Source organism: Mus pahari, chromosome 3, assembly GCF_900095145.1.
Source record: "Mus pahari chromosome 3, PAHARI_EIJ_v1.1, whole genome shotgun sequence".
In the NCBI taxonomy this organism is placed as follows: domain Eukaryota; kingdom Metazoa; phylum Chordata; class Mammalia; order Rodentia; family Muridae; genus Mus; species Mus pahari.
Genome location: NC_034592.1, coordinates 46,997,469 through 47,021,569, shown reverse-complemented (window position 1 = coordinate 47,021,569; position 24,101 = coordinate 46,997,469). Strand labels below are relative to the sequence as shown.

Sequence of the window (24,101 nt, the reverse complement as noted above, 5' to 3'; positions counted from 1 at the left end):
CAGAATCAAGGACAGTGCTAGGGCAATGGAAAGAGAAGGAAGCACTGAGATGGAACTTTTGTGGCTTGGGGTTTTGGTTTTATTGTATGTATGTATATATGTAGGTATGTATGTATGTATGTATGCATGCATGTATTTTTGTACTTAAGTAACTTTTTAGTTCATTAATAAAAGGCAATAGACAGGAACCCAAGGACTGTTAAAGGTACCTAAAGCGTTTCAGATAAAATGTACACTTTCAACAAAGAGCCATGGAAAGGAAGGTCTTCCTCCCTCTTCTTTTGTGTACCTGTTCTTTGGAGGACCAGGTAGAGGCCCTTGCTGTGAGCATGGGAAGTTTCTCACTTCTGGCTTACAGAGTCTTGTGGAAGAGAACCAGATTTCTCTACCACTGAGGAGGTCGGGAGGGGGGTGTTGCTTCCACAACTTACAACACCCCTTCCTGCTGCCACGTCAGAATCAATGCAGCTGCATCCGAATTCCCGTGTTGACACAGGGCTGCTGACAAATCCAAACCCAGGAAGTAGATAAAGTGAGAACGTTCCCAGAGAGAACCTTCCCCACTTTCAGACTGGTTCCAGGGAGATGCAGTCCCCCACTAACCCCTGCACTCTTCTGGACTCAAACAGGAATCCTGTCAGAGGGACTGGAGAGACAGGTTAACTGGTAGGAACAGTTGGTATGCACACATGAGGACCTGAGTTCAAATCCCCACATGAAAAAGAGTCCGGTGTGGTTGCATGTGCTCTTGTAACTCCAGCACCAGGGGAGTGGGGTGGACAGAAACGGAAGGATCACCGGGGTTTGCTGGCTTCCAGCCTAGCTCCAGGTCAGAGACCCTGTCTCAAAGGAATACATTTAAGAATGACAGAGCAGAACACCCAATTCCTTTGGCCTCCATGAATACATGCACATACAAGTGCACATGTATACACCGTACACATCTATCATACACACACACACCACACACACACACACACACACACACACACACACACCACTTAACTGACTCAAAGAGAAGCTGCAAGCCCCCTTTGAGGCCAGTGGGTGATGTCTGGGTGACTGGGCTAACAGAAGCCTCTAACTCAAGGAACTAGGGAAGGGGTCTGACAGCGGAAGCAGATCGCAAGCCGTGACTTCTTAATAGTTTGTCTTAAGCATTGCACTAGGTGAGAACTGTGCACTAGAACTTTCTTTGCAGGGCCCTTGACACCGAGCACTGCAGAGGCCACAACTGCCTCATGGTGTGACCTGTTGGCTACTCGAGAGCTCTGAAGGTGCCTACAGAGCTGCCAGAGCAGGGGATTGCTTTAGAATTCTGTTTGGTTATTTGTTGCAAGTCGTGTTTGTTAAAAGTGCTAAGAGGTAGTATTTCAAACCCCGTCCTAGCCACTCTCTATCTTCATGAGGTTGCTTCTAAGAGAAGCTCTGTCTAAAGCAGGAGACACCAAAGACAGGTAGAGAAAACCGGGGGTGTGTGGGGGGTGTGTGTGGGGGGGGTTCCAATGCAAGGGCCTCAAGGGACACTTCCTACAGGTGACTCTAGTTGGCAGTAGAAGAACTGAAGCTGTACTGTAGTAACTCTTGTTACTGCATAGTGGTCTGGATTGGGTTAATTTTCTCTGGTGGTTAAAGAATTAAAAGGCAGGAATAATCTCTCATGTGATAGGTAACAGCTCCTCCCCACCCCCTCCATAGCAGGCACACTGAGACCTTCCTCAAAGCAGACAGGGTACTCCTCCTTGAAGGCTGGGGCTTATCTAAGTCTTTGAAGGATCTTCCTCCCCTAATTTAGGGCTGGTCAGTTGGAAAAAAGACACTGTTGTATAAACATGTTCCCTTTGAACTTGATGGACCAGTCCACAGCAGAGGCCCTCCTGGCTGGGGAGAGTACAGGAGCAAAGGCTTTTGTTTCACAGTGCCAAGCTTTTGTCTCCAGTCAAGGAGAGGAAGAAGTTAGCTGGCTATATTGGAAGTTGACCATCTTTATTACATAGTCCCGGTCCCTCTCCCTATCTGTCTGCCTCTCAGGGAACCTGTCGACCTCCTAGCCTCTCACGTTGACCTCAAGGGAGTTAGGAGAAATCTGATAGCCATTTGAGTACATGAAGCCAAAAACCTAGCCAGTGTAAGCACCTGTGGATGTAAACATTCTCATCTTAAAGGGTGTAAGATAGTTTATTCTGGAGCTATTTTTGAGTGACCACAGCCTCAGGAATACAGATTTAGATTATTGCAAATTCCATCTTCCAATGGAAGGAAACAGTTTCATGGTTTTGTTTATTTGGTATATATATATATATACCATATATATATATATATATATATATATATATATATATATATATATATAGTCAGGGAAAGTTTAAAATCTATTTGTGGGTACACCAGAGAGATAAGGGGAGCTGTTCTGTAGGCCCAAGACACATCCTTAGCTCATGGATTGGTGGAAGCCAGTGTCCTGATAAATTACTGGCTTCTAAGAAGTTTTTTTTTTTTTTTTTTTCTTAATATCCGAGGTGTTAATTCAGGTACAGAGTGGAGTAAGGCGTGGCTGTTCCCGAAGGCTAAAACCAGCCTAAGATTAAGAAGCCCCTGAACTACGAAACTCTAAATCTCTGCGCAGTACTGAGATTCCACTCCATCCACCAGTCTATGCAGGCACAGAGACCTACCCCGGGAGCTGTTGTGTTCACAGGCAGACACAGCTGCTTCTCAGGAATTTCTGTTCATTTCTAGAATCCTCGGGTAACATTCAGCAATGAAATAGCCAAGGCCATGGAGTCATAAAGCAATGTATCTCATTAAGTTCGAGCTCTAGAGGTTCACCAGCTGGATACCAGCATCTGCTCGGTTCTAGTGAGGAGATCACTAGGTCACTGCAGATGGCTTTGCAATGGCAGAAGGAGGGACACTGGCAAGACAGGTAATCACATGAGCCCTTGGAAGACACTCATCCAATATCCATGCCATAGCACCTATTGATAGCCCAACCCTGCCATTTCCTCCCCCTTGGTGGTGCTTCCTGACTTGCACATATGACTTCAATCTTCAATTCTGGACCACAATTATCATTTCAAGACTGTTCCTCAAACCCATTCACGTACCATCTCTCTCCACCTGAATCAGAGCCTCTGAGTCAGGAGCTTGGTTATTGGTTGGTCTTCCATTGTCTGGGCACCTAAAAGGATGCTGGGCACACAGAAGATACATGACACATGTTTTTGTTGAAGTCTATTTGACCCTAGATCGTGTTTTAAGCCACAGCCTCGTCTGTGTCTTGTTCCAAATTATATTCTATTCATATAATATAATTAATAATATAAATGGTTTTTTTTTTAGTAAAATTCAAGATCTTCATAGGATGTCCCCAAAGCACAACAAAGTCATTCTAACTTCACATTCTCCTGCTGTCCAAATTTTCTATATAACTATGCTGTCTTAACTCAAAGGCTGACTGACTTCATCATCTCTGAGCTTTAGTGACACTCTCTGTGTCTTGGGTATCCTGTCTGCAAGGTTCCTCAGTTGGCCAGCAGTGTATCGACTGACTCATGCCCCTGCTATTCTGAACACTGTCTGATAAACAGAGGCAGGTCTCCTCTCAGGGGCCAGTGCATTCCTGTGGTTACAAATATTAAGCACCTGGTCAGTATTTCTTGGGTGAAAATATGAGGACTGTGATTCTCTGATAATTCAAGACCAGAACAATGCCCTTTACCCCTGGCTTCTGCCATGTTGGGCTTCTGTGAGGTAAAATAGAAACGTGACCTTGAGCTAGAAGTCTCTTAGTCCTGACTTGGCCTTCTATCTGCAGGTTCCTAACACACACGCCACTCACAACATGTTTGTTGCTGGAAATTTCAAGTTGCCCACTTGAGCAATCTATTAGCTGTTTGGTTCTTCTTTCTCAATGTTTAGACAGGATATATGAAAATAAATTCACAATAGAGTACAGTCCTCAGTAAACTTCAAACTCATATCCTAAGAGAAAATGGGTTGGGGAGGAAACTAAAAAGGTAATGAATGAATGACTCAATTAAATAGCTTCTCCAGGCCTGTCTGGGCAGAGCTTGTGTCCCTGCTGAACTCGGTGCTGCTCAGCTTCTCCTCTCTGGGAGATGGGCAAGCACGTGTCCACACATGCTTCCTACGTGGGAGTTCCATCTACTTCCTACTGACAGCAGTTGAAGGCTCAGTTAAGCGTCTTTTTCCCGTGATGAGTTTTCTTGATCCTGGCTTTATTTTAACTACTTATTTTTCACAGACTCATTTCGAGTCTAACTGGAGTGATGTCTCTTTAGCACTGACAGGACTTCCTTAATTACATTAGTTAGGGCAGTTCTCAAGCTTCCAGAACACACAGATTGAGAGTTTCCACGGACAGACAGTTAGACTAACATGTCCTTGGCCTCCAGGCCTGTCCCTCCTGCATGGCTGGCACCGATGAGTGTTCGCTGAATGAATGAGTGCGTGAATATTCCAGCTGCCATCGTGAGGACAATACCTTAGCAGAACAGTTGGTCAAGGCAGAGCTCCCCTCTCACTCAGAAGCAGAAAGAAGGGACTAGTCTGCCTGTGTTTTAAAAGGATGTAAATTAGCTTGTAAATTTATTCTAGTAATCCATACCTCTTCCGCACCCAAATTTATAATTAAGAAGGGAAGAACATAACACTTGCCTGCAAAGAGATTTAGTAATGCTGGCAGTACTTCATTAATCACTTAATCACTGTTCAAGCAGAACTGATATCCTTGGCGTATGTAATCAATCTTGATTCCTCCCACACTCGATTTCTATCCTTTTTTAAACCCAACAACTGCACGCGCTAGGGAGTAGTGGCCTCTTTCCACATTACGGTGTTGTTAGGGGCAACTATTATGTGCACACAGTAGCAACCAGATCAGCAATGCTTACAGTCTGTCTCTTTGTGGTTCACTGGAGGACTGTTTTGCTGTGAGTTCGAGGAGGAGATTGGTGGTGCTGGGAGCCAGGTGTAGTAGTGATCCCAGTGATGTGATCCCAGTGATGTGATCCCAGTGCTTTTCAGGCTAGGGCAGGAGGGAGCTCAGGACGAGCCTGTGCCTCTAATAAGTAGAGGGCTGGCTGGACAGTCACAGAGACGTGAAATATTAGGATTGGATTCTGATGTGACTTGATGGGAAAGTGGCTTGAGTCATTTGTTAGCTTGGCTTACTGTGAAGTATCACGTCTGTTCAGGTAGGCCAGCCATACCTACTTTAAAATACATACAGATTCGCTTTCCTGAAGCTACACGCCATGGAGCCGTCATGGCTTCCAGAACTCAGCAGCATGGCATGCGCTAATCTAGTAGTTTTATGCCTTGGAAAGGATTTTGGTGATTGCTGGTGTGATCCTACCATCCCTAATTCTACAACTCTTTCCCCTTAAATGCGTATTGATCTGTGTCTTTGGGTTTTATTGCTGTGAACAGACACCATGACCAAGACAACTCTTATAAGGACAACATTTAATTGGGGCAGGCTTACAGGTTCAAAGGTTCAGTCCATTATCATCAAGGTGGGAGCATGGCAGCATCCAGGCAGGCATGGGGCAGGAGGAGCTGAGAGTTCTATATCTCTATCTGACTTCCAGGCAGCTAGGGCAAGGGTAAAGCCCATGCTCACAGAAACCACACCTACTCCAACAAGGCCACACCTCCTCTAACAAGGCCTCACCTACTCCAACAAGGACATACCTCCTCTAACAAGGCCACACCTACTCCAACAAGGACACACCTCTAAATAGTGCCACTCCCTGGGCCAAGCATAGTCACCATTTGGAAGTATAAAACATTATTCTTCCACCTCAAATCCCAGTGATGTGCAATTTCTTTGTTTACTTATTCATCCTGCCTCCAATGTACTGCTTGCTCATGTCACGCATTTTTCTTATTTTTTAGTTTTGGGTTTTTTTTTTTTTTTTCTTTTTAAGGTTCAGTACATACTTTATAGGCAGGGAGTACGGAAAAACAAAACATAAGGAGTCTTTACAATAATAATTGTATATGTACTTGAAAATCTGAGACAAGGATTTTTAAAATCTGGTGCTTTGAAGATTATGTTTCCTCCCTAACATTTCAGGAGCACTTTGCCCTCACTGCGTGTGATTAAAACAAAAGTGAAAGTAAACTTTTTACTATTGACAGTGCTTAAAAAGAAGGTCAGTCTTCAGCAGATGTTCAGAGTAGATGTACGGGTCTACAGTGGGCTCTGGCTCTCAGACTCGAGAAGGCTGAGAAGTTGAGACGGACTACCAAGTCCTGTTTCCTGGGGCCTTCTCAGTTGCCGTGGGAGTTTTGCATGGTTTATTTAAGAGACTGCCTTTCACATCCTTCTGAGATTCACAGCATACACAGTTCCAGTTCAAATAGGGAAAGTGAGACTGCCAGAGATCAAGTCATTAATCCAGAGATACACAGCTGGTCAGTGGTGGGCCCACCTGGGTCCAGAGTTCTTACCCAGTGACTCAATGTTTTCATCTGAGATGCACGAATTGAGGCCCAGTCATAGAAAGCAGAGCTGGATACACTCGAATGTGTACATCAGATAGGAGCTGAGCGTCAGGATGACCACAGTAGAATAATTATCCTCTATTGAGAAACTAATGGGACTCTGAGCTAGCTAGAAAGCAATTAGCAGATTACAGCAGAAATTAAGACTTGCATTCTGCCCCGGGCATGAAAAGGTGAAAGGAAGGATTGGAAGGAAGGCTAATGATTGAAATCCACATCACACTGGCGAGGGATGGATTTGATTTTGAACGACTGTTACTAATAGCCACCCTGAGATGGCTTCCATTAGAAAAACAAATTTCCTGATCTAAATGAAATCTCCCCTAGAACCATTCATTCTCTACCCACGCCATCGGCTCTCCCTTCTCTTCTGCTCCAGTGTACGGCAATCAAAGCATTTTTCTGACCCCTAACAACTCCTCAAGCACATGGTTATAAGAAAGGTTATCAGTTTTTAAATGAGGCACAGCTTTCAACGGATATGTTGACAATGTTTTTTAACAGAGTCTTAAGCGATTTGGGTTGCTATAAATCAGTTTTGGAGGAAACCAAAAGAACTTTCCCCCAAAGGAGGCATTAACCCCTCAGCCCCCATGTGTTAGGAGGCTTGTCTACACTATTCCAAACCTCTCTACAACTCTATGTCTCTGCCGTTCCTTTGCTATGACTCTTGCTGCCCTAAACTCAGTCATTTAGAGGAAACTGATAAGGTCCCCTCAGAGTTTTAAAGAATAAATGGGAAGTAAAATGTAATACGGGAGCCTAAGAGGAGGACAAACGAACTCATGGATGTGAACAGGAATCCTGAGATAGGGCCATCTTCAAGTCCAGCTGCCGAGAGCTCTAAGATGCTGACGTGTCCAATCAGCGTCAGGCGTTGGTTGAGTTTAGACCACAGAACTAAGATAGCACTATTGTCTTTAGAATACCCGTGAGGAAATGTGTGCATAGTTATGAAGTAGATGACTGCTCGGCCAGCAGGCAAGCGTTCTCTGGCTGGATCCTACCAGCTTTTTCACAGGAGACTGATCCAAAGCAGAGAGACTCAAGGGAACATCCTGTCATGTCCTGTGTCATTTTCTACTGCTGCCTCTGCGCCCCCTGCCTCTTTTGTAGCTAGGGATCGGGCATTCGATCGATGCCACTGGCTGCATGCTTGCTAGGCTACTGCTGATGGAGTATCAGCCGGTCGGTCCACCTTCACACTCCTGATGGGTCAACTGAAAGCCCACTGCAGAAGCATTAAGCTCTCACCGGCACTGAATCCTCTCTCAGAGGTCTGCAGAGAGGCGCGTCTGATTACACCATTGCCTTGTGGTTCTCTGCAGGGACATGGGGCTAGAGATTTTTCACCTTAATGGCTCTTGAGTAAACTGTCATGTTCCAAACACTAAGGAATGTATGGGGGGGGGGGAGTAATAAATGATAGCCACACCCTGGACACCCAATGCCCCTCTTGCATATCATTGCTCTCTGTTTAAGTGTTATAAGAGGTTTGACTGTCAGGAAACCCTGGTCTTCCATGACCAGGAGCCTCTTAGGTCAGTGATCTCCCATTGTTGCCAATAAGGACTCTTTCTTCTGCTTGCTGGGGAGCTATTTTATGCAAATGAAGACTTTCTGGTGGACTCTATCCCTCAACTACAGAAATGACTGGCAGCTGTGACTTGTCACGGCTTAGATACACACACTGGGGATCATCACAGCCCTAGCTAATTATATATGAAAATTGCATCCCACGTCTTTCATTTACTCTGTTACAGATAAAGGAATGTTCATTATCCAGAGCGAGAGCCTGAAGACATGCATGCAGGCAGGTAAATCTGTCCTGACCCTGGAGGACTGCGAGCAGCCAAATGAGCGCATGCTATGGAAATGGGTTTCTGACGACCACCTCTTTAATGTGGGAGGCAGTGGCTGCCTAGGTCTGAACATATCTACTCTGGACCAACCGTTAAGGCTCTATGAATGCGATTCCACCCTCGTTTCCCTGAGATGGCATTGTGACAGGAAGATGATCGTGGGCCCACTCCAGTACAAGGTCCAGGTGAAGCCTGACCACACAGTGGTGGCAAGGAAACAGATCCATAGGTGGATCGCCTACATGTCCAGTGGTGGGGACATTTGTGAGCATCCTAACAGAGGTAAGTGTAGTTGCCAATATATAGAATATGTAGGTAGTGTTTCCTATATAAAACACATGTATGTTTGTATATACATATCTGTGTAAAAGCATAATTTTATATTTATCTATAGGTAAATATATATGTGTGTATACACACACACACACATATATATATATATATATATATATATATATATATATATATATGAGATTATACCATATATGGTATAATCTTATATGTAAAAGGAACACAATGAACTTGTTGTCATGTTGAGACTTCTGGAAAATTTTAGTAGCTTCCTTGCTTATAGTAAAAGGATTTTTGGAATCTTGGAACAGATGCGCTAAAGAAATGACTGTCTCAGAATTTAAAGATACCAAAGGAAAGTACTTAACTAGCTTTGGGAATCAATACAAAGAAGAAGCAGCAAGAAAGAGAAAGAGGAGGGAAAACAGAACTGTACACGTTAGAAGGGAAGGTTTTCACACTGCCAGGTATAAAGCACCCACTTGGCACAGCTTCTCTGAAGGTAGAAATTCAGTCCCACCCTGGGGTGTCTCTGGGGCATTCAGATGCTTCTAAGCCTGGCTGTCGTCCCTATGACAGTCATGCTACAAGGTGCTGGAAGATAAATGAGACACTATCGTCAAGGGTTATTTGTTGCGCACCAAGCATGGACTGTGGGAGGCATGATTTATAGGGAGACTTTCATTTTCTACAGTTCTCTTACTTTTTTGGCATTTTTTTTTAAACAGAAAAAGAATGGAAGATACAGAAATAAAGCTATACGGTAAAATGCTGACACGTATGTTCTGTCCCTCCACAGATCTAGTAATTTGTACACTTGTCCATCCATCTGGCACTCATTTTTTTTTTCTCTTGAGGGCTGACTATGGATCAAACACAGTGTTAGGCACTTGTACGGAGGCCAAGAAGTGCAGCAAGAAAGTCTTAAGTCCTAAGGCAGGACCTTCTGTTGCTGATGTGAGTGAAGAGTCAGGGCCAAGACTAAGACGTTTTTCTAGGCTTGCATACCACAATAAAGCAAGAGCTTTATCAGCATGCTGACACCCACACGATTCTCGGGAAGAGCTTGATGCTTGCTTTATGTTAGCATTTTAACCCTCTGCCCGCACTGACAAACCCATGTTGTTGAGTGAAAAACAGGGGACTGAAAGAGATAAAAGGCTGGGTCCTGGAATATCTCTAATTCCAATGAAAACTGGCAATGTGCTGTGAACTCGGTCAGGCCCTTGCCGGTCGTGAGACAGTATAGAAACCTCCATAGCTAACCCTCTTGTCTAGATGACGGCCGATGACTTCATTGACGACGGCTTAGATACCCGCATCCTGGAAATCGCCAGCTGAATCCTGGGGGCTTTAACTGCCACAGTGGCCAAGGATGGTGGATTCTAAGCAAGCAGTCAGCAGATGGGCTCTGCGTGGCCATCTTGATGAGAAAAGGAACTAGAAACTGGTCGGGTGGGTTGAGGATCTGAGAATGTCTTTGATGGAGACCTGGAATGCCAGAGGAGTGTTGGTTCCTGCTTCTCGTTCATCTCCTAAAAGCGCAGGTGAGGCTATGGTAACTGCCTGACAGAGCCCAAGAGGAGGTGTGGAACACCTTGTGGTTGGGCAACTAGACTGACCAGTTCACCTTCCTCCTCATATCTCAGTCCAGTTTCTTCCATAAGTCCTTTAAAGGGCCCAGACTGGCAGCTGGGTGGTACCTGATTTCCCAGGGGCCTTCCTGCTTTACAGCCCCGCCCACCACCGCCACCTCGTAAGCCCTCACTTGTGAATCTAAAATAGTTTTCTAAAACTCTCCCTCTTTGGCTGAAATCTTGGAATTTAAGTCTTTGAATTCCAGAGACAAGCACTGTCTGAGAGCACTGGGTGAAAAGCAGCTTTGCTGGCCAAGTCCGAGACACTAGCAACCCTAGAAGGACACTCCTGTTACCAAGGAAACCTCAATACTGCTATGGATAGAAGCTGACTCACTGGTTAGCCCCGGGTCGCTCTCTCCATTCGGACTGTCACAGTGTACCCAGTGATATTGGTTTTTTGTTTGTTTTTGTTTGTTTTTGGTTTGTTTTGTTTTGTTTTTAAGAATGGAAGTCTGATTTTGTCACTTTCTCATTTGAAACCTGCCAGTGACTTCCCGTCACCCTCAGAATAAAGACAGAAGTACATAACAGCAATTGGAGAACTGCTTCCGGGAGTCCACTCCCTGGGGCCGTCTTTATTCTACAAGCACTCCTTTCTCCAGCTCTTTAGACTTGATGTTCCTTCTGCAGGGACAATTTCTTTCCCCAGACCAGCGTCCTCACTTCCTCATTGTACTCACAGAGGTTTTACAGCAGCCATCAGATGCCAGGGGGCACTCCACTACACACACACACACACACACACACACACACACACACACACACGATCTTCTCATCCTATTTTATTCCTTCATGAGATTTATTATTACTCGAAACTCTATGTTTGTGTATTTGCTATCACTTATTATTTCTCCACCAAACCAGTTTGTTAGCAAAAAGATACTTGTACAGCTCACTACCATATTCCCAGTGCAGGATATGTTCAATGATCAATAAGTACTCATTATTTTTTAATTTTAAAGGATTTATTTATTTTTATTTTATGTATGAATGCTTTGCCTACATGGATGTACATTTACCACATACCTCCCTGGTGCCCACAGAGGCCAGAAGAGGACATTGTATCCCCTGGAACTGGAGTTATGATGGTTTTGAGTCACCATGTGGGTGCTGGGAATCCATCCCAGGTGCTCTGCAAAAGGAAGAATTGCTATAAAACATTTAGCCATTTTGCCAGGCCCCCTAAATATTTATTGGCTGTTGTGAAAATTCCTTCCCTGGGAAGACATAACCGTCTACCTCCTACATAAGATCCCACTGGCAAACCAACAGTCTCTAAAGACTACCAAAGTTAACTCTGAGGAAGCAATGCTTTGTTAGGCTTCTTACACAGCATGGGTGAGGGGGTATGGCCTGGAGACTGGGTGGGTCAAAAGCAGCCATAATGGAAGGTCTGTGCCTAATGTGAATGATAGCTCTGCCAGGCTGCATGGATGAACCCCTCTTCCTTTGGCCTTCCCCAGCCTATTCACTCAAATGCCTCTGTGAGTCTCTCAGACCAGTTATACAAATGTGTATGCAAATGGCATTGTGATCATAAAAAGAAAAAGAGCTATAAGAATATTTTCTATCTGGGTGTGGGGGAAGGGGGTGCCTCAGCAGGCCCATGCCTAGACATCCCTTCCCCCTGAGAGACCAGCCACACACTATAGCATAGAATAGAGTTTGTTTAGGGCATGGTGAGGGGAGTTAAGAGAGTAGTAGAGGCAGAGAAAGGCAGAGAGAAGGAGAGAGAGAGAAGTAGAGGCGGGGTGGGGGGGGTGGGGAGGGTGGAGGGGAATGGGGAGCAAGGGGTCAAGAGGAGGCAAGAGAGAGAGTAAGAAAGAAAGCAGGGGCCAAGCAGTCCCTTTTATTGTAGGCCAAGCCTACCTGGGGAGGAGCACACCTGGCTGTTGCCAGGTAACTGTGAGGTGAATATCTGGCTGTTGCCAGGTATCTGTGGGGGTGGAGTCCATACAGAATACCAACCAATAGTGTGTATGTGGGTGGGGTGGCACAGCTAGCTACTCAGGTGAGAGTCCTATGACCTTCCCCAGCCCTTCCTTCTACCAGGGACCATCAACAGTTCACAGGCCCAAAGAGGACACTTCTGATGTGGTGATGTTGACAGCTGTTTTGCTGTAAGACTGTGATCTATAATGTCAACCAAGTGAGCTGGTAGATGGCTACAAAACTGTTGGGAGTTCAGAAAGTGAGGGCTGATAGCGGCTGGCAAATACTTTAAGGGAAAAATTCCATTGCGTCTTCCTTTTTATTTCATTTACAAATGTGTGTGCTGCTGTGAGCAGCAGCCATTGTAAACAAAGAGCTAGATAAACATAGGGACAAACCATTTGCCACCTCTTCTGAAGGCCTGGCATGTCTGTGCAAGCTAGCTGGTGAGGCCCCGGGAGGGCTCACAAAGCTTTTAACAAGTGCCTTCCTGGGGGGAAGTTTTCAACCAGTAAAAATGCACTAACAGATGACACTTCCCCCCCCCCCCAAGAAACTGACACCAGTTTTGACTGTAAATTCTTTTTCTCTCCTAGATTTATATACATTAAAAGGGAATGCAAATGGGATGCCTTGCGTGTTTCCTTTCCAGTTCAAAGGTCAGTGGCACCATGACTGTATCCGAGAAGGGCATAAAGAGCGCCTGCTGTGGTGTGCCACTACAAGCCGATACGAAGAAGACGAGAAGTGGGGATTCTGCCCAGATCCTAGTAAGAATGAATACCTCTCCATATGTCATGAATGAATCCAGGATGATTGGAAACTTATCTGTAGTGAAGGAAAAACACCAGGGCTGACGGGTTGATGTCTGAATGGGCCTTCTGATTCCACTAGTCTAGATTTTGATTGGAGGTTTGTTTTTGACTTGAAGAGACAATTCTAATTCATAATCCTTTCCCCCTCTACTTTCAAAAGATGCTAACTAGCTTCTCTTCATCACGCTCACTCGGTGCGGTGCATAAAGATGGTTTAACTGGAATCAGATGATGCTATTCTGTGGACTTGCCAAGGGCAGCTCCCCAGCAGGGTGCTTCCAAACCACAGGAGTGCAGACAAACGCCAGCCATCCTTTCCATCCAGCACCTCCTAGGAGCCACCATAATGTCTCCCCATCCAGACGGCTTGTCTGGCCCACTGTCAAGTCCAACATCAGCTGCTCCCTGATGATCTTTCTGGAGCATCACAGCTACCCTCCCTACTCATCAACCACGAGGTCTCATCTTGAATTCTGAATTTCCAACTCATCCGTGTAGGCTTAAAAACGTTTTCTCGAACTCTTAACCTAATTTTCAAGGTCCAGTGACAGCTATAATAGCTGTTATATAATATATAACAGTAACAGATAGATAGATAGATAGATAGATAGATAGATAGATAGATAGATAGATAGATAGATAGATAGATAGATAGATATCAGCTACTTGTATTTTTCAGGCAGTGCATGGTTATTATTTTTCATTTAACCAAAAGATTTCCTACTGTTCCTAAGTTTTGAGGGGTTCTCATAGCTTCTGCTGTCTGTATTCTGGCTCCTGAGAATCAGAGAATATGTCTCCTCCTCTCCCCCCCATGCCTGCCTCCCTTCCATGCATAAATAAAATACAACAATTAATTTTTTAAAAAATGTAAATTAAAGAGCTAAGTCCCAGTGGTATGATTTATAAGCTATCTGCAGAGTTATTTTCCAGTGTAAGAGCCGCAGGGTTTGGTAAATAGGAAAAAGTGGCGGTTTTTAAATTTAGACAAACCAAGATGAGTTCAACTTCCTCCCAGCAGTGAATCTTAAGAAAAGTGCTTCTGACAAAATGAGGACCATAGAGTTGCCTATTAGGGTTATTGTGTATGTTCAATCCGACAGTGCATCGAAGACACCGAGAGTAGCCGGTGCTCAGTAGTCACTCACGGGGACAGGCTGTCACTATTCAGCACACGTTTTGTTTTGGCAGCTCTGGGTACGGAACCTGGAGACTTTATCAGGCTAAGGCAAGCACTCTGCCACCAAGCTACATCCCCATCCTTGCGGCATAAATTCCTTTACTTATGGGGCAGAGGTAGTGGTGAATGGGAAGAAATTTAAAGCTTTGGATGCAGCCCTCAAAGAAACCGGCATCTAGACTTAAGGCAGAAGGGACAATCTTGCTCTGCACCAGAAAGTGCAGACAACATAGGTACTGATCCACTAAAATCGCCTGGGAGAAGAGGCTCGGTGGTCCAGGATGTGGGACCAGGGAGACTGAATAGTTCAGGATGTGGGACCCGGGCATCTGCATTTAAGTGCTAAGGTGAATCTGGTACACTGGGGGAATTCCCCGATATGCAAGTAATTTCAGGCTCGCTCTATCTACACACCAGAATGGCATAGAGAAATTTAACAGCCATAAATTAGTTTACTTCTTGTGGCATGTCCATAAAACATCAACAAAGCAACTCGGGGCTGAAAGGCTTTATTTGGCTCCTAGCCCCAAACCCGTCTACAATGAAGAGAAGTCAAGGCAGGAACCTGGAAACAGAACTGAAGCAGAGGCTAGGGAGAAACCCCGCTTACTGGTTCGCACCTCATGGCTTGCTCAGTTTGCTTTTTTATACAACCTAGGAGCCCCTGCCCAGGGCGCCCACACACATTAATCAAGAAAACGCTCCGCAGACTCGTCTACAGGCCGTACTAATGGAACCATTTTTCTCAATTGCGGTTCCCTCTTCCCAGATGACCAAAGCTTGTGTCAAGTTGACAGACTGACCAGCACAAACAGTTTTCTTAGGTTCCTGAGAAGAATTTTGTCATCCCACCCCCACCTCCCACCCTGTCATTTGTAGCCAATTTCAGTTTTCCCCCTTGGAAGCTTGGTTTTCTTGAGCTTTGGGCTTTTTTTTTAATTCCCTCAGGCTATTTGTTAGGCTAAGGCGGGTGGGTGGAGAGCAGGGGGTGCTTTTTCTGCCCACCTGCTTACCGCTCCCTGACCTCCCCACAGCAGTAGAGAACATGTGGACTTGGTGTGCATTAGCGCCGTCTTTCTTCCTTCCTTATAGCTTTTGGTTTCTGGTGGTTAATATAACTCAAAACGAACGACAGGCTAAGGAATTGCAGCCTGAGTTCACTGAGATCCGTTTCTCTGAGTCAAGAAGTAGACAGGACGCAGAGAGAAACAAAACTAAGATTCACGTTCCTGTGACTCATGTCATTTTACAAGGAATATTTTTTTTTTAAGATCTCTATGTGTAAAATGATGGCTGCCTTTAGTAAAAGTTGATTGTAAAGGAGTAAGATTTAAACTTAACACCTGGACAAACATACTAGCTCTAAGAGTGTAGTTAAACCCTGTCAGGAAATGAGCATAACAAACAGGGTTCAACTCTGGCTTGTTTAGAAGCAGTCTGGGCCATGCCAGCCCTGTCTGGGTTGGGTGCCAGAGAATCACATTTAGAGATAGTTTTGGAATTCTATCCTCTGGAATGAGCCAATTCACCCCTGGGCTTTACTCAGTTAGTATAGTTTTGATCAGTAATTTCAGTGATGGAACAGAACGGATTAGTACCAACAATAATCGCCACCCTCACCAGAGTCCCCAAAATGGATCGGTAATGTGTTACATCTCTCTTCATCAGTAATAATGTACAAAACCAATCCAAAACAAAAACAAGAAAACGCGTGCTTCAAAGAGCCTATCAAGACACTGGGGCGAGCAGTTAGGTTGTTGAATTCTTGTCTTGCATGACTAATGCCCCATGATCTATTCTCAGAGCACTTGCCTCCAAAGATTTCCTTCAAATGGGAGGAAATATTCACAAGTTGTTTGCTCATAGGGACATTGTAGCTAGAATATAAAAAGAATCCCGATTTTATGCAATCTAAAGATTCCCAGAAGTGGTACCACCTCCCGTGGGCTAGCCCCTTGTCTTAGTTACTGTTCTCTTGCTGTGAAGAGACACCGTGAGCGTGGAAACTTATAAACGAAAGCATTTAGCTGGGGGATTGCTTATGGTTTCAGAGGGTGCGTCTGTGACCACCATGGCAGGAAGTATGTGTGCTATCAGGCAGCTGTAACACTAGAGCAGTCCCTCAGAACTTACATCTTACAAGCACAAGAGGGCTCTTGAAACCTCAAATTTCATGGTCAGGGACACACCTTCCCCAAAACAGGCCACACCTCCTAATCCTTCCCAAATAGTTCACCACCTGGGTGTTGGAGCCAAAGGAATACAAATGGTTCTACAAATAAATGAGCTCAACCGGAACTATAGGAGGATTTCTGAAGGTAAGCCAGTGTTCCTCAGAACTTGTAAAACCAGTTCCCATCTGTCAAAAGGAGACATGACATTTTCCTTACCCCTGGGCAGAGGACATGGATGGCTCCAGTGACATTGTACATCAAAGCCCATACCAGCTTCCAGAACCCTCAGTACTTGTTATAGATTTCAAAGCCCACACTAGCATCCTAGCACCTCTCACCTCCTCCTCTGCTGTCAGTCCCTCCAGATAGTGGGCTTCCCTCCCCCAGCCACTCATCCCTCTTAGAACCTGTCTGTTCTCACCACTTGCCCTCCATTCTCTGTCTCTGGGTATTTTAGCTCCTCTCACGGAGAGTTCTGGCCATGTAGTTAGTCTCTCTCTCTCTCTCTCTCTCTCTCTCTCTCTCTCTCTCTCTCTCTCTCACACACACACACACACACACACACACACACACACACACATCTATAATAAAAACTTTCTAAGAGAACACAGTCAGGCACAAAATAGCACATTCTATATAATTTCAGCTATATAGAATGTATAAAAGCAAACATATAGATACAGAAACTACATTAGTGGCTGTCATTATAATACAATAAAGCAAAATGGGTTGGAGTCAGGTAGCAATGAGGACCGCAAGGAAAGTGGGGAGACAGTCCTCAAGAGTGCTATGCTTCTTCTTTATACGATTTAATCATTCTAAAACAGCTATGATGCTTCCACATTCTTCTGATTATGCTAAATATTGAATTATGGACTTTCAGTGGGTGACTTACATGGTGCATGACTTACGTTGCAATAAAAACTTTAGGAGATGAGGAATTATAGATAGTATGTGCATAAAAGTATATAACTATTGGAAACAGAGAGAAGGCAATAGCTGGGATAGGGAGAACAAATTAGGGAGAAATGGGGCAACTGAGGCACTAAAGATGCAGGGAAGTGAAATCACGTGATGACTTAGATGTGGTTTCTCAGAAAACAAAAGTGGGGTTCTGACCAAACACTCACCAATTAACCTGCTTTAGACATAAGGGAAATTCCCAATATGAGGATTAACTTGTTTGCATAGAAGGGAAATTCTCAATAGGAAAGCATAGGTCCAAGGAAGATTCAATGGCTGAGACCGTATATGTCTAAAGACGTCTGCAGTATTTCCTAGCTGCTGCATGTATTTATAAATGAGTTTAATATTAAAGACAACAGAAAACAAGGTTGTCCCCAAACAATATTTAAGGGAAGGGAGAAGAGAGGAGGAAGAGAAAGGAACATTTTTTTAGGAACCACTTTGCTGGGGTACCTAGAATGTCCTTGTTGAGATGGATTCCTTCGTCATTGAGATGGAACCTTTCATCATTAAGATGGGAGCCATCAGTAAAATGGAATCCTTCATTGTTGCCTTTAGGTAAAATGGCCTGAGATGGCCAATACACTGCGTATAGACCTTGGACTGGTCGTGTTCATCTGGAATGACCACTGAGACCCTGCAATAAATTTTGTAGCANAATNAAAAAAAAAAAAAAAGGCAAGCTGATTCCATGCTCGCAGGGGTAGAGGACCTGGATCAGTTCTGGTATGGGGTTCAAGGACACATATTTAAAACCTGTTTCTGGTTACAAACCAGATGCTCCGTGAAACAAACCCTAAGAAACACAGTCTTTAAGGAACAAAACGTCAAAGCCTTTCCTAAGGCAGGCGTGTCTGGGTGGCCAGTGGTTACTGGAGGGTGGTAACAGCAGAAGTTAATCCTGGGACAGGGCACCTGTTGCTCACTCCTGACTCACATGGAGAAAGACCTGACAGTAACTGACAGTAAGCCTTCATCGTAACACAGACCACAGCCATATGCATGATAAGAAAAGCTGTCACCTGGGTTCTGCTCTTGTCAAGAGCTGGTCCTGCCCTTTCAATATGATCTTCTTTCCGGACTTATATCTGGGGTATGTTAGATTTGACTTGGGTTTATACTATCTGTGATGACGTCGAAGGTTATGTAATAGAGAAACTTCAGTCAAATGTTTGCAGTAGACACTCGCATTCTCCTTAGAAGTCAGCTCGTTTAGCATTCACATTTGTTTAACTCCGGTGTTAGAATTTACAGTTCGTGTAGGCAGCTAATCTCCAAAGGGCTGCTTCTCTCCGTGGGCTGTGTTACTCTCCACATCCCATCTGAAGGTTGCCAATCAACTTTCAGGGTCTCAGCAGTCACACCGAGGGAGCATGGCTTATCTAAAATCTAAACCCAGTGTATTGGCCATTCCAGGGAAGGTCTACCATTCCACCTAAAGCCAACGATGAAGGACTCCATCTCAATCAGAACATTCTAGCCACCCCAGCAAAATGGTTTCTAAAATTTTCCCTTTTCTCTCATCTCCTCTTCCCTTCCCTCCCTTAAACATTGTTTGGTGACAATCGTTTTTTCTGTTGTCTTTAATACTGAACTCATTTATAAATACATGTATCAGCCAGGAAATACTGTAGATGTCCCTAGCTGTAAATTATTAACTAACTTCCAATTAGCTAATTTGGTTCTTGAAAAGGTGTGCAGTAACTAGACTTGAAATCCAACTTCCACATTTTTCAAGGGCGTTATCTAAGTATCCTAGGTTAAAAAAAAAGGGGGGAGCACACAAGAAAGATTTCATTGTCAAGTCAGTGTGATGTATATTGAATTAGTGCTAAGCAGGCATCTAGGAGTCTTCAATGTGGTGATATACATGATGCATTTGAAGAGGGCACCCTACAGGCATGATGTACCAAATTGTCGTGGGAAGTGTCCTGCTGTCACCTTACTTTCAGGACTATACTTGGAGGAAAAGAACAGTCTAGACTGTAGCATGTTGCCTGTCCATCAGTTATACATATGCAGTTCACATTTCCTACACTTTGTACGACTGAGTTTGAGTTTGAGAACTGGTTCACCTTGGGAGTTGGTTTAGAACTTTAGCAAAAGCACACAGCTAGGCCTTTGCTTCCTGTCATTTCAATAAACTCCAGATTTCAGATCTACACTTCATACTCTATTAAGTTTATTTTAGAGCATACTATGAAATCTTGGCCAGTGTCTTAAAAGTGGATTTTTGTTTCTGTTTGTCTGAAAGAACTACTTAACGCTGGCATCATTGTCCTTATGCCAGGTGAAACCATGTTTGTGTTTAACACATAGCTCCTACATCACACTCACTCCATCTTGGCAGTTTGCTATTAGTTTGGGGAACAGCATTAAGGTCTATCCCAAGAAAATGTTTAACTCTCATGTCTAACATGAAGTTCTAAATGCTTGCTTATTAAATAATCAAAATATTATTTTCAAAAAAAACCCTCATTTCCACTTCTTTCTCTTAAAACTAACTTCTCTTATTCCCTTGAAAGTACCACAGATTCTTTACTGATCATCTCTTGAGCATCCTTAGGTAAATTTAGGATGCGTTTTACTGTAAGATATTAATGGAACAGCAATGCGTATAAAGACCTAGTCAAGGCACTGAAGTTTGAGAGCATGCACGCTGAAGCCATTTTATTCAAATGCATCTTAGATATCACTGTGGAGAGAACACTGTCATGAGTGTTTTTAATGGACTTTGTTTTCAGCCTCTATGAAGGTGTTCTGTGACGCTACGTGGCAAAGGAATGGCAGTTCACACATTTGCTACCAGTTCAACCTGCTTTCGTCTCTGTCTTGGAACCAGGCCCATTCTTCATGCCTGATGCAAGGAGGCGCTCTGCTAAGCATGGCAGATGAAGATGAGGAAGCTTTCATAAGGAGTAAGTACAGAAATGACGCACATGGATAACAATGCAATAAAATGGCTACTGTGGGCAATTCTATCCTTGGATGTAAAAAAAAAAAAAAAAAAGTATCCTTAACATTGTTTTTCTTTTCTTAATATAGCCCAAATTCTAATTCTGAATTCTAAAACCTTCATTTTTGAGTGTGTGTGTGTATGTGTGCGTGTGTGTGCGTGTGTGTGTGTGCATGTGTGTACACATGCAGATATCAGAGGAGAATTTTTTTAGGAGTCAGTTCTCTCCTTCAAGCATATGGGTTCTGGAGATCAAACTTTGGTCATACCTGGTGACAAGTGCCCTTACCACTGAGCCATCTTGCTAGCTCTCTCATCCCGGATGTGTTTTCCATGAACACTGTACCATTCATTCTCACACCACTTAATACGCCTCAGGTCCCCCCTTGGGGAAGGGAATTTGAAACTATAGCACGTGACCCAGGTGAGCAACAACTCTGGCAGGTGGTGCAGAGGAGTTTTTCAGCATAAGTACCAATTCTTGTCCCCTGCAGAATTTCGACACTCAATCCCAATGGTAAATAATTACACAGTCTACTTGTTGCTAGCTTATCCATCCTGGTGTCCAGGCCCATCACAGGCCCTTTGGTAAATACCAAAACCTTAACATTAGTGGAGAAATAAAACAACACCGGCACATATAAGACAATATTATTTCAAAGGGACAGCAGTAATGGGGATGGGAAACAGCTTTACTTTGTTCCCACATCTGACTAATGTGGTCCCTTTCCCTTAGGGACTTCCACTCAGGCAAAACTGTGCTTTGACAATGAAAATAATTTTATGGATGCACAATATGATAATATTGGAGATTATTAAAAGACACATAGATCTTGAGATACAGGGTCAAAACAACATTTAGAAGTGGCCATTTCTAGTATGTTTCAGCCTGGAATGTGCTGTTTGGGGCAACAGCTTCCCTATGGTGTCTCAGCCTGCTCTCCTTAAAGCAACAGCATGGCTAGACACTGGTAAATCAGATCTCCTGGAAATGTCCTTCTAGATAAGCTATGCATTGTTTCATCTGATCCAAGGATGGGATGTAGACAACACTGGGAGATTTTTTTTTAATAAAGATTTATTTATTATTATGTCTAAGTACACTGTGGCTGTCTTCAGATGTACCAGAAGAGGGCGTCAGGTCTCATTACGATGGTTGTGACCCACCATGTGGTTGCTGGGATTTGAACTCAGGACCTTCGGAAGAGCAGTCAGTGCTCTTAACCGCTGAGCCATCTCTCCAGCCTGGTGGGAGATTTTTATCTTCATTTCTAATAACACTTATTTTAATAAACATCAAATAGGTCTTTGGCCAGAAAACAGAAACAAACCAAGATGAAATACAAGCTGTGGTTATCAACGCTGATCAGCCAAGTAACAGCTAACGAAACCCACCAGTGATTTACTTGGGTCCCAGACAAGCCCCCATGTTGTCAATGGTGAAAAGTACAGAAGCTCAGGAACACTCCATCCTCCACATCAGCCTGAAGGGGTGCCTTCCCATTAGGAACCTCCATTCAAACAAAGCCAGAGTTTGTTGTTCAATGGAAAAAAGAGTATATAGGTGGCCCAATATGAAGCAGAATTAGCGATTTATTAAATGACATTTTTAACATGATCTTAAACACGGGGGTTAATAGAGAAGCACCCAGGAAAAAATAAGGCAGACCCAGACAATGATACCAGCTTCTCACGAGAGCATCTATCTAGTTATCTTTGCAATAAGTATTTGTAGAATTTTACTGGACTCAAGTTACATCTCTAAAGATTGCTCAGAAATCATTCTTCCCCCATTTCAAAACATTTCTACACCAATGTTAAAAGTTCAAGAATTTTCTTCTGGGGCTGTAGAGATGGCTCAATGGTTAAGAGCACTGGCTGTTCTTCCAGAGGACCTGGGTTCAGTTCCCAAAATCTGGATGGCTATTCACAGCTACTTATAACTCCTGCTCCAGGGCATCAACACCCTCACACAGACATACCTGCAGACAAAACAATAGTGTACAAAAAATTTAATTATTATTATTAATTATTAATAATTTTTTAAAAATGAAATTGATATTTGTTTTGCTTTAAATACTTTTCTTCTGAACAAAGTTCTGAGGTGGTTTATGAAAGGTACTGTTTAGATTTAGGAGGGGAGGGGAATGTGGGGAGCTCAAAGTTCTATATAACTTTAGGCTAAAGTATACACAACTTGTTTCTTATCTTTGACAAGGTAACTTGAGAAAAAAAACTTTTATTGTCTCCGTAAACAACTTTGGGCCTCTCAGTGGTCAGTGGTGCCTGAGGTTCCCTGTCTCCGTCCGTAGGATGGATAAACCAATCCTGGGATGAAAGACTTTTTTTCCCTGTGCTTTCCCTCCACGCGCCCACCATTTTTCCCATCTTTGTTTTCTGCCTCAAACAGAACTGTGAAAATGAGCTGGAAAGTGTGTTTCTTCCACCTGACCGGGTAGATCAGTGGGTGGAGAGAGGTGCTTGTGCGCATGCCTGATGACCTCAGTTCAATCCTCCGATCCCAGGATGCAGCAGGAAAGAAGCAAGTCTTAAGAGCTGTCCGTGTCCCAACACACTCACCACTGCGCGCAGGCACCTTCACACACATACTAACAATTGTTTCAGATACAATTTTTATTTTAGCCTTTGAAGTTCAGCCATATAAAAAGGACAGCAACTGGAAAAAAAAAATCTGCCATAGTTCTACAATTTAGGGATAACCATGCTCTGCCAAGGCAAGTAAATATGCCTGCAGACATACTGCTGTGGCTGCTGAGGTAAACCCCGCGACCAAGAGTAACTTGGGGAAGAGAGGGTTTATGGGTTTAGTTCCTTGTACACTGAGGGAAGCCAGGGCAGGAACTTAGAGAGGGAACTGAAGCACAGGCCATGGACGAGTGCTGCGTCCTGGCTTTGTTTAGCCTGCTTTCATATACCACTGAAGACCATCTGCCCAAAGGGTGCCACCACTCACAGTGGGCTGGACCCTCCCACATCAATGATGACTCTAGAAAATGCCCTACAACACTTGCCTACCGGACAATCTGAAGGAAGAATGTTCTCAGTTGAGATCTCCCCCATTCCAAACGACTCTGGCTTCTGTCAGATTGGTAACTACAACAAATAAGACCTAGCCAGGAGTATCTATAGAGGTCAGTACAGTATAAAAACACAAGGAGCCTGTGCAGTCCAAGGTACTTTCCAGTACACGGACAGACAGAAGAGAGAGACTCCGCTCTGTGCCTGAGCCCTGCCACCACCAACACTGCTTGCAGGGTTACTCAAGAAGAGAGTTAGCCTCTTGACAGTTCAGCTTTCCCCTTTAGGAAGTGGAAATAATGATAGTAACTAGTTGGTGGTATACAATGTATCTTATAATACAGAGGAAGCCTTAGGAAAGTGTCTGGCGTGCATAACAAACGGTGTGGGCTGACCACTTAACAGCTGTGTGCATAATTTTATAATCTGCGTATTTAATTTATCTGTATGTATTCCTGTCTGCAAAGATGGATATATAGTTCTGCATATATATATATATATATATATATATATATGCAGATGCATATGTCCCTGCACACACCGTTGGAGGGCAGATCCAGATGGCAGGTGCCTTTCTGCATTCTTCCCTGCCTTCCTCTCCTGAGACAGCATCTTTCACTGGACCAGCATTTCACAGGCTCAGCTAGACTAGCTGGCCAGTGAGATCCTTGAGTCTTCCTATATTTGCCCCAAAATGTTGAGGTCACAAGCT

At 43.9% G+C, this 24,101-nt stretch overlaps 1 protein-coding gene across 1 annotated transcript in view; it reads left to right on the top strand.

Moving 5' to 3' along the window:
• Nucleotides 1-24,101, top strand: part of Pla2r1 (phospholipase A2 receptor 1) — a 126,618-nt gene that overhangs the window by 9,730 nt on the left and 92,787 nt on the right. Inside the window, exons 2-4 of the mRNA XM_021194027.1 lie at nt 8,298-8,678; nt 12,856-13,029; nt 20,139-20,312. Of these exons, the coding sequence (XP_021049686.1) occupies nt 8,298-8,678; nt 12,856-13,029; nt 20,139-20,312 (729 nt within the window). The remainder of the gene's footprint in view (nt 1-8,297; nt 8,679-12,855; nt 13,030-20,138; nt 20,313-24,101) is intronic.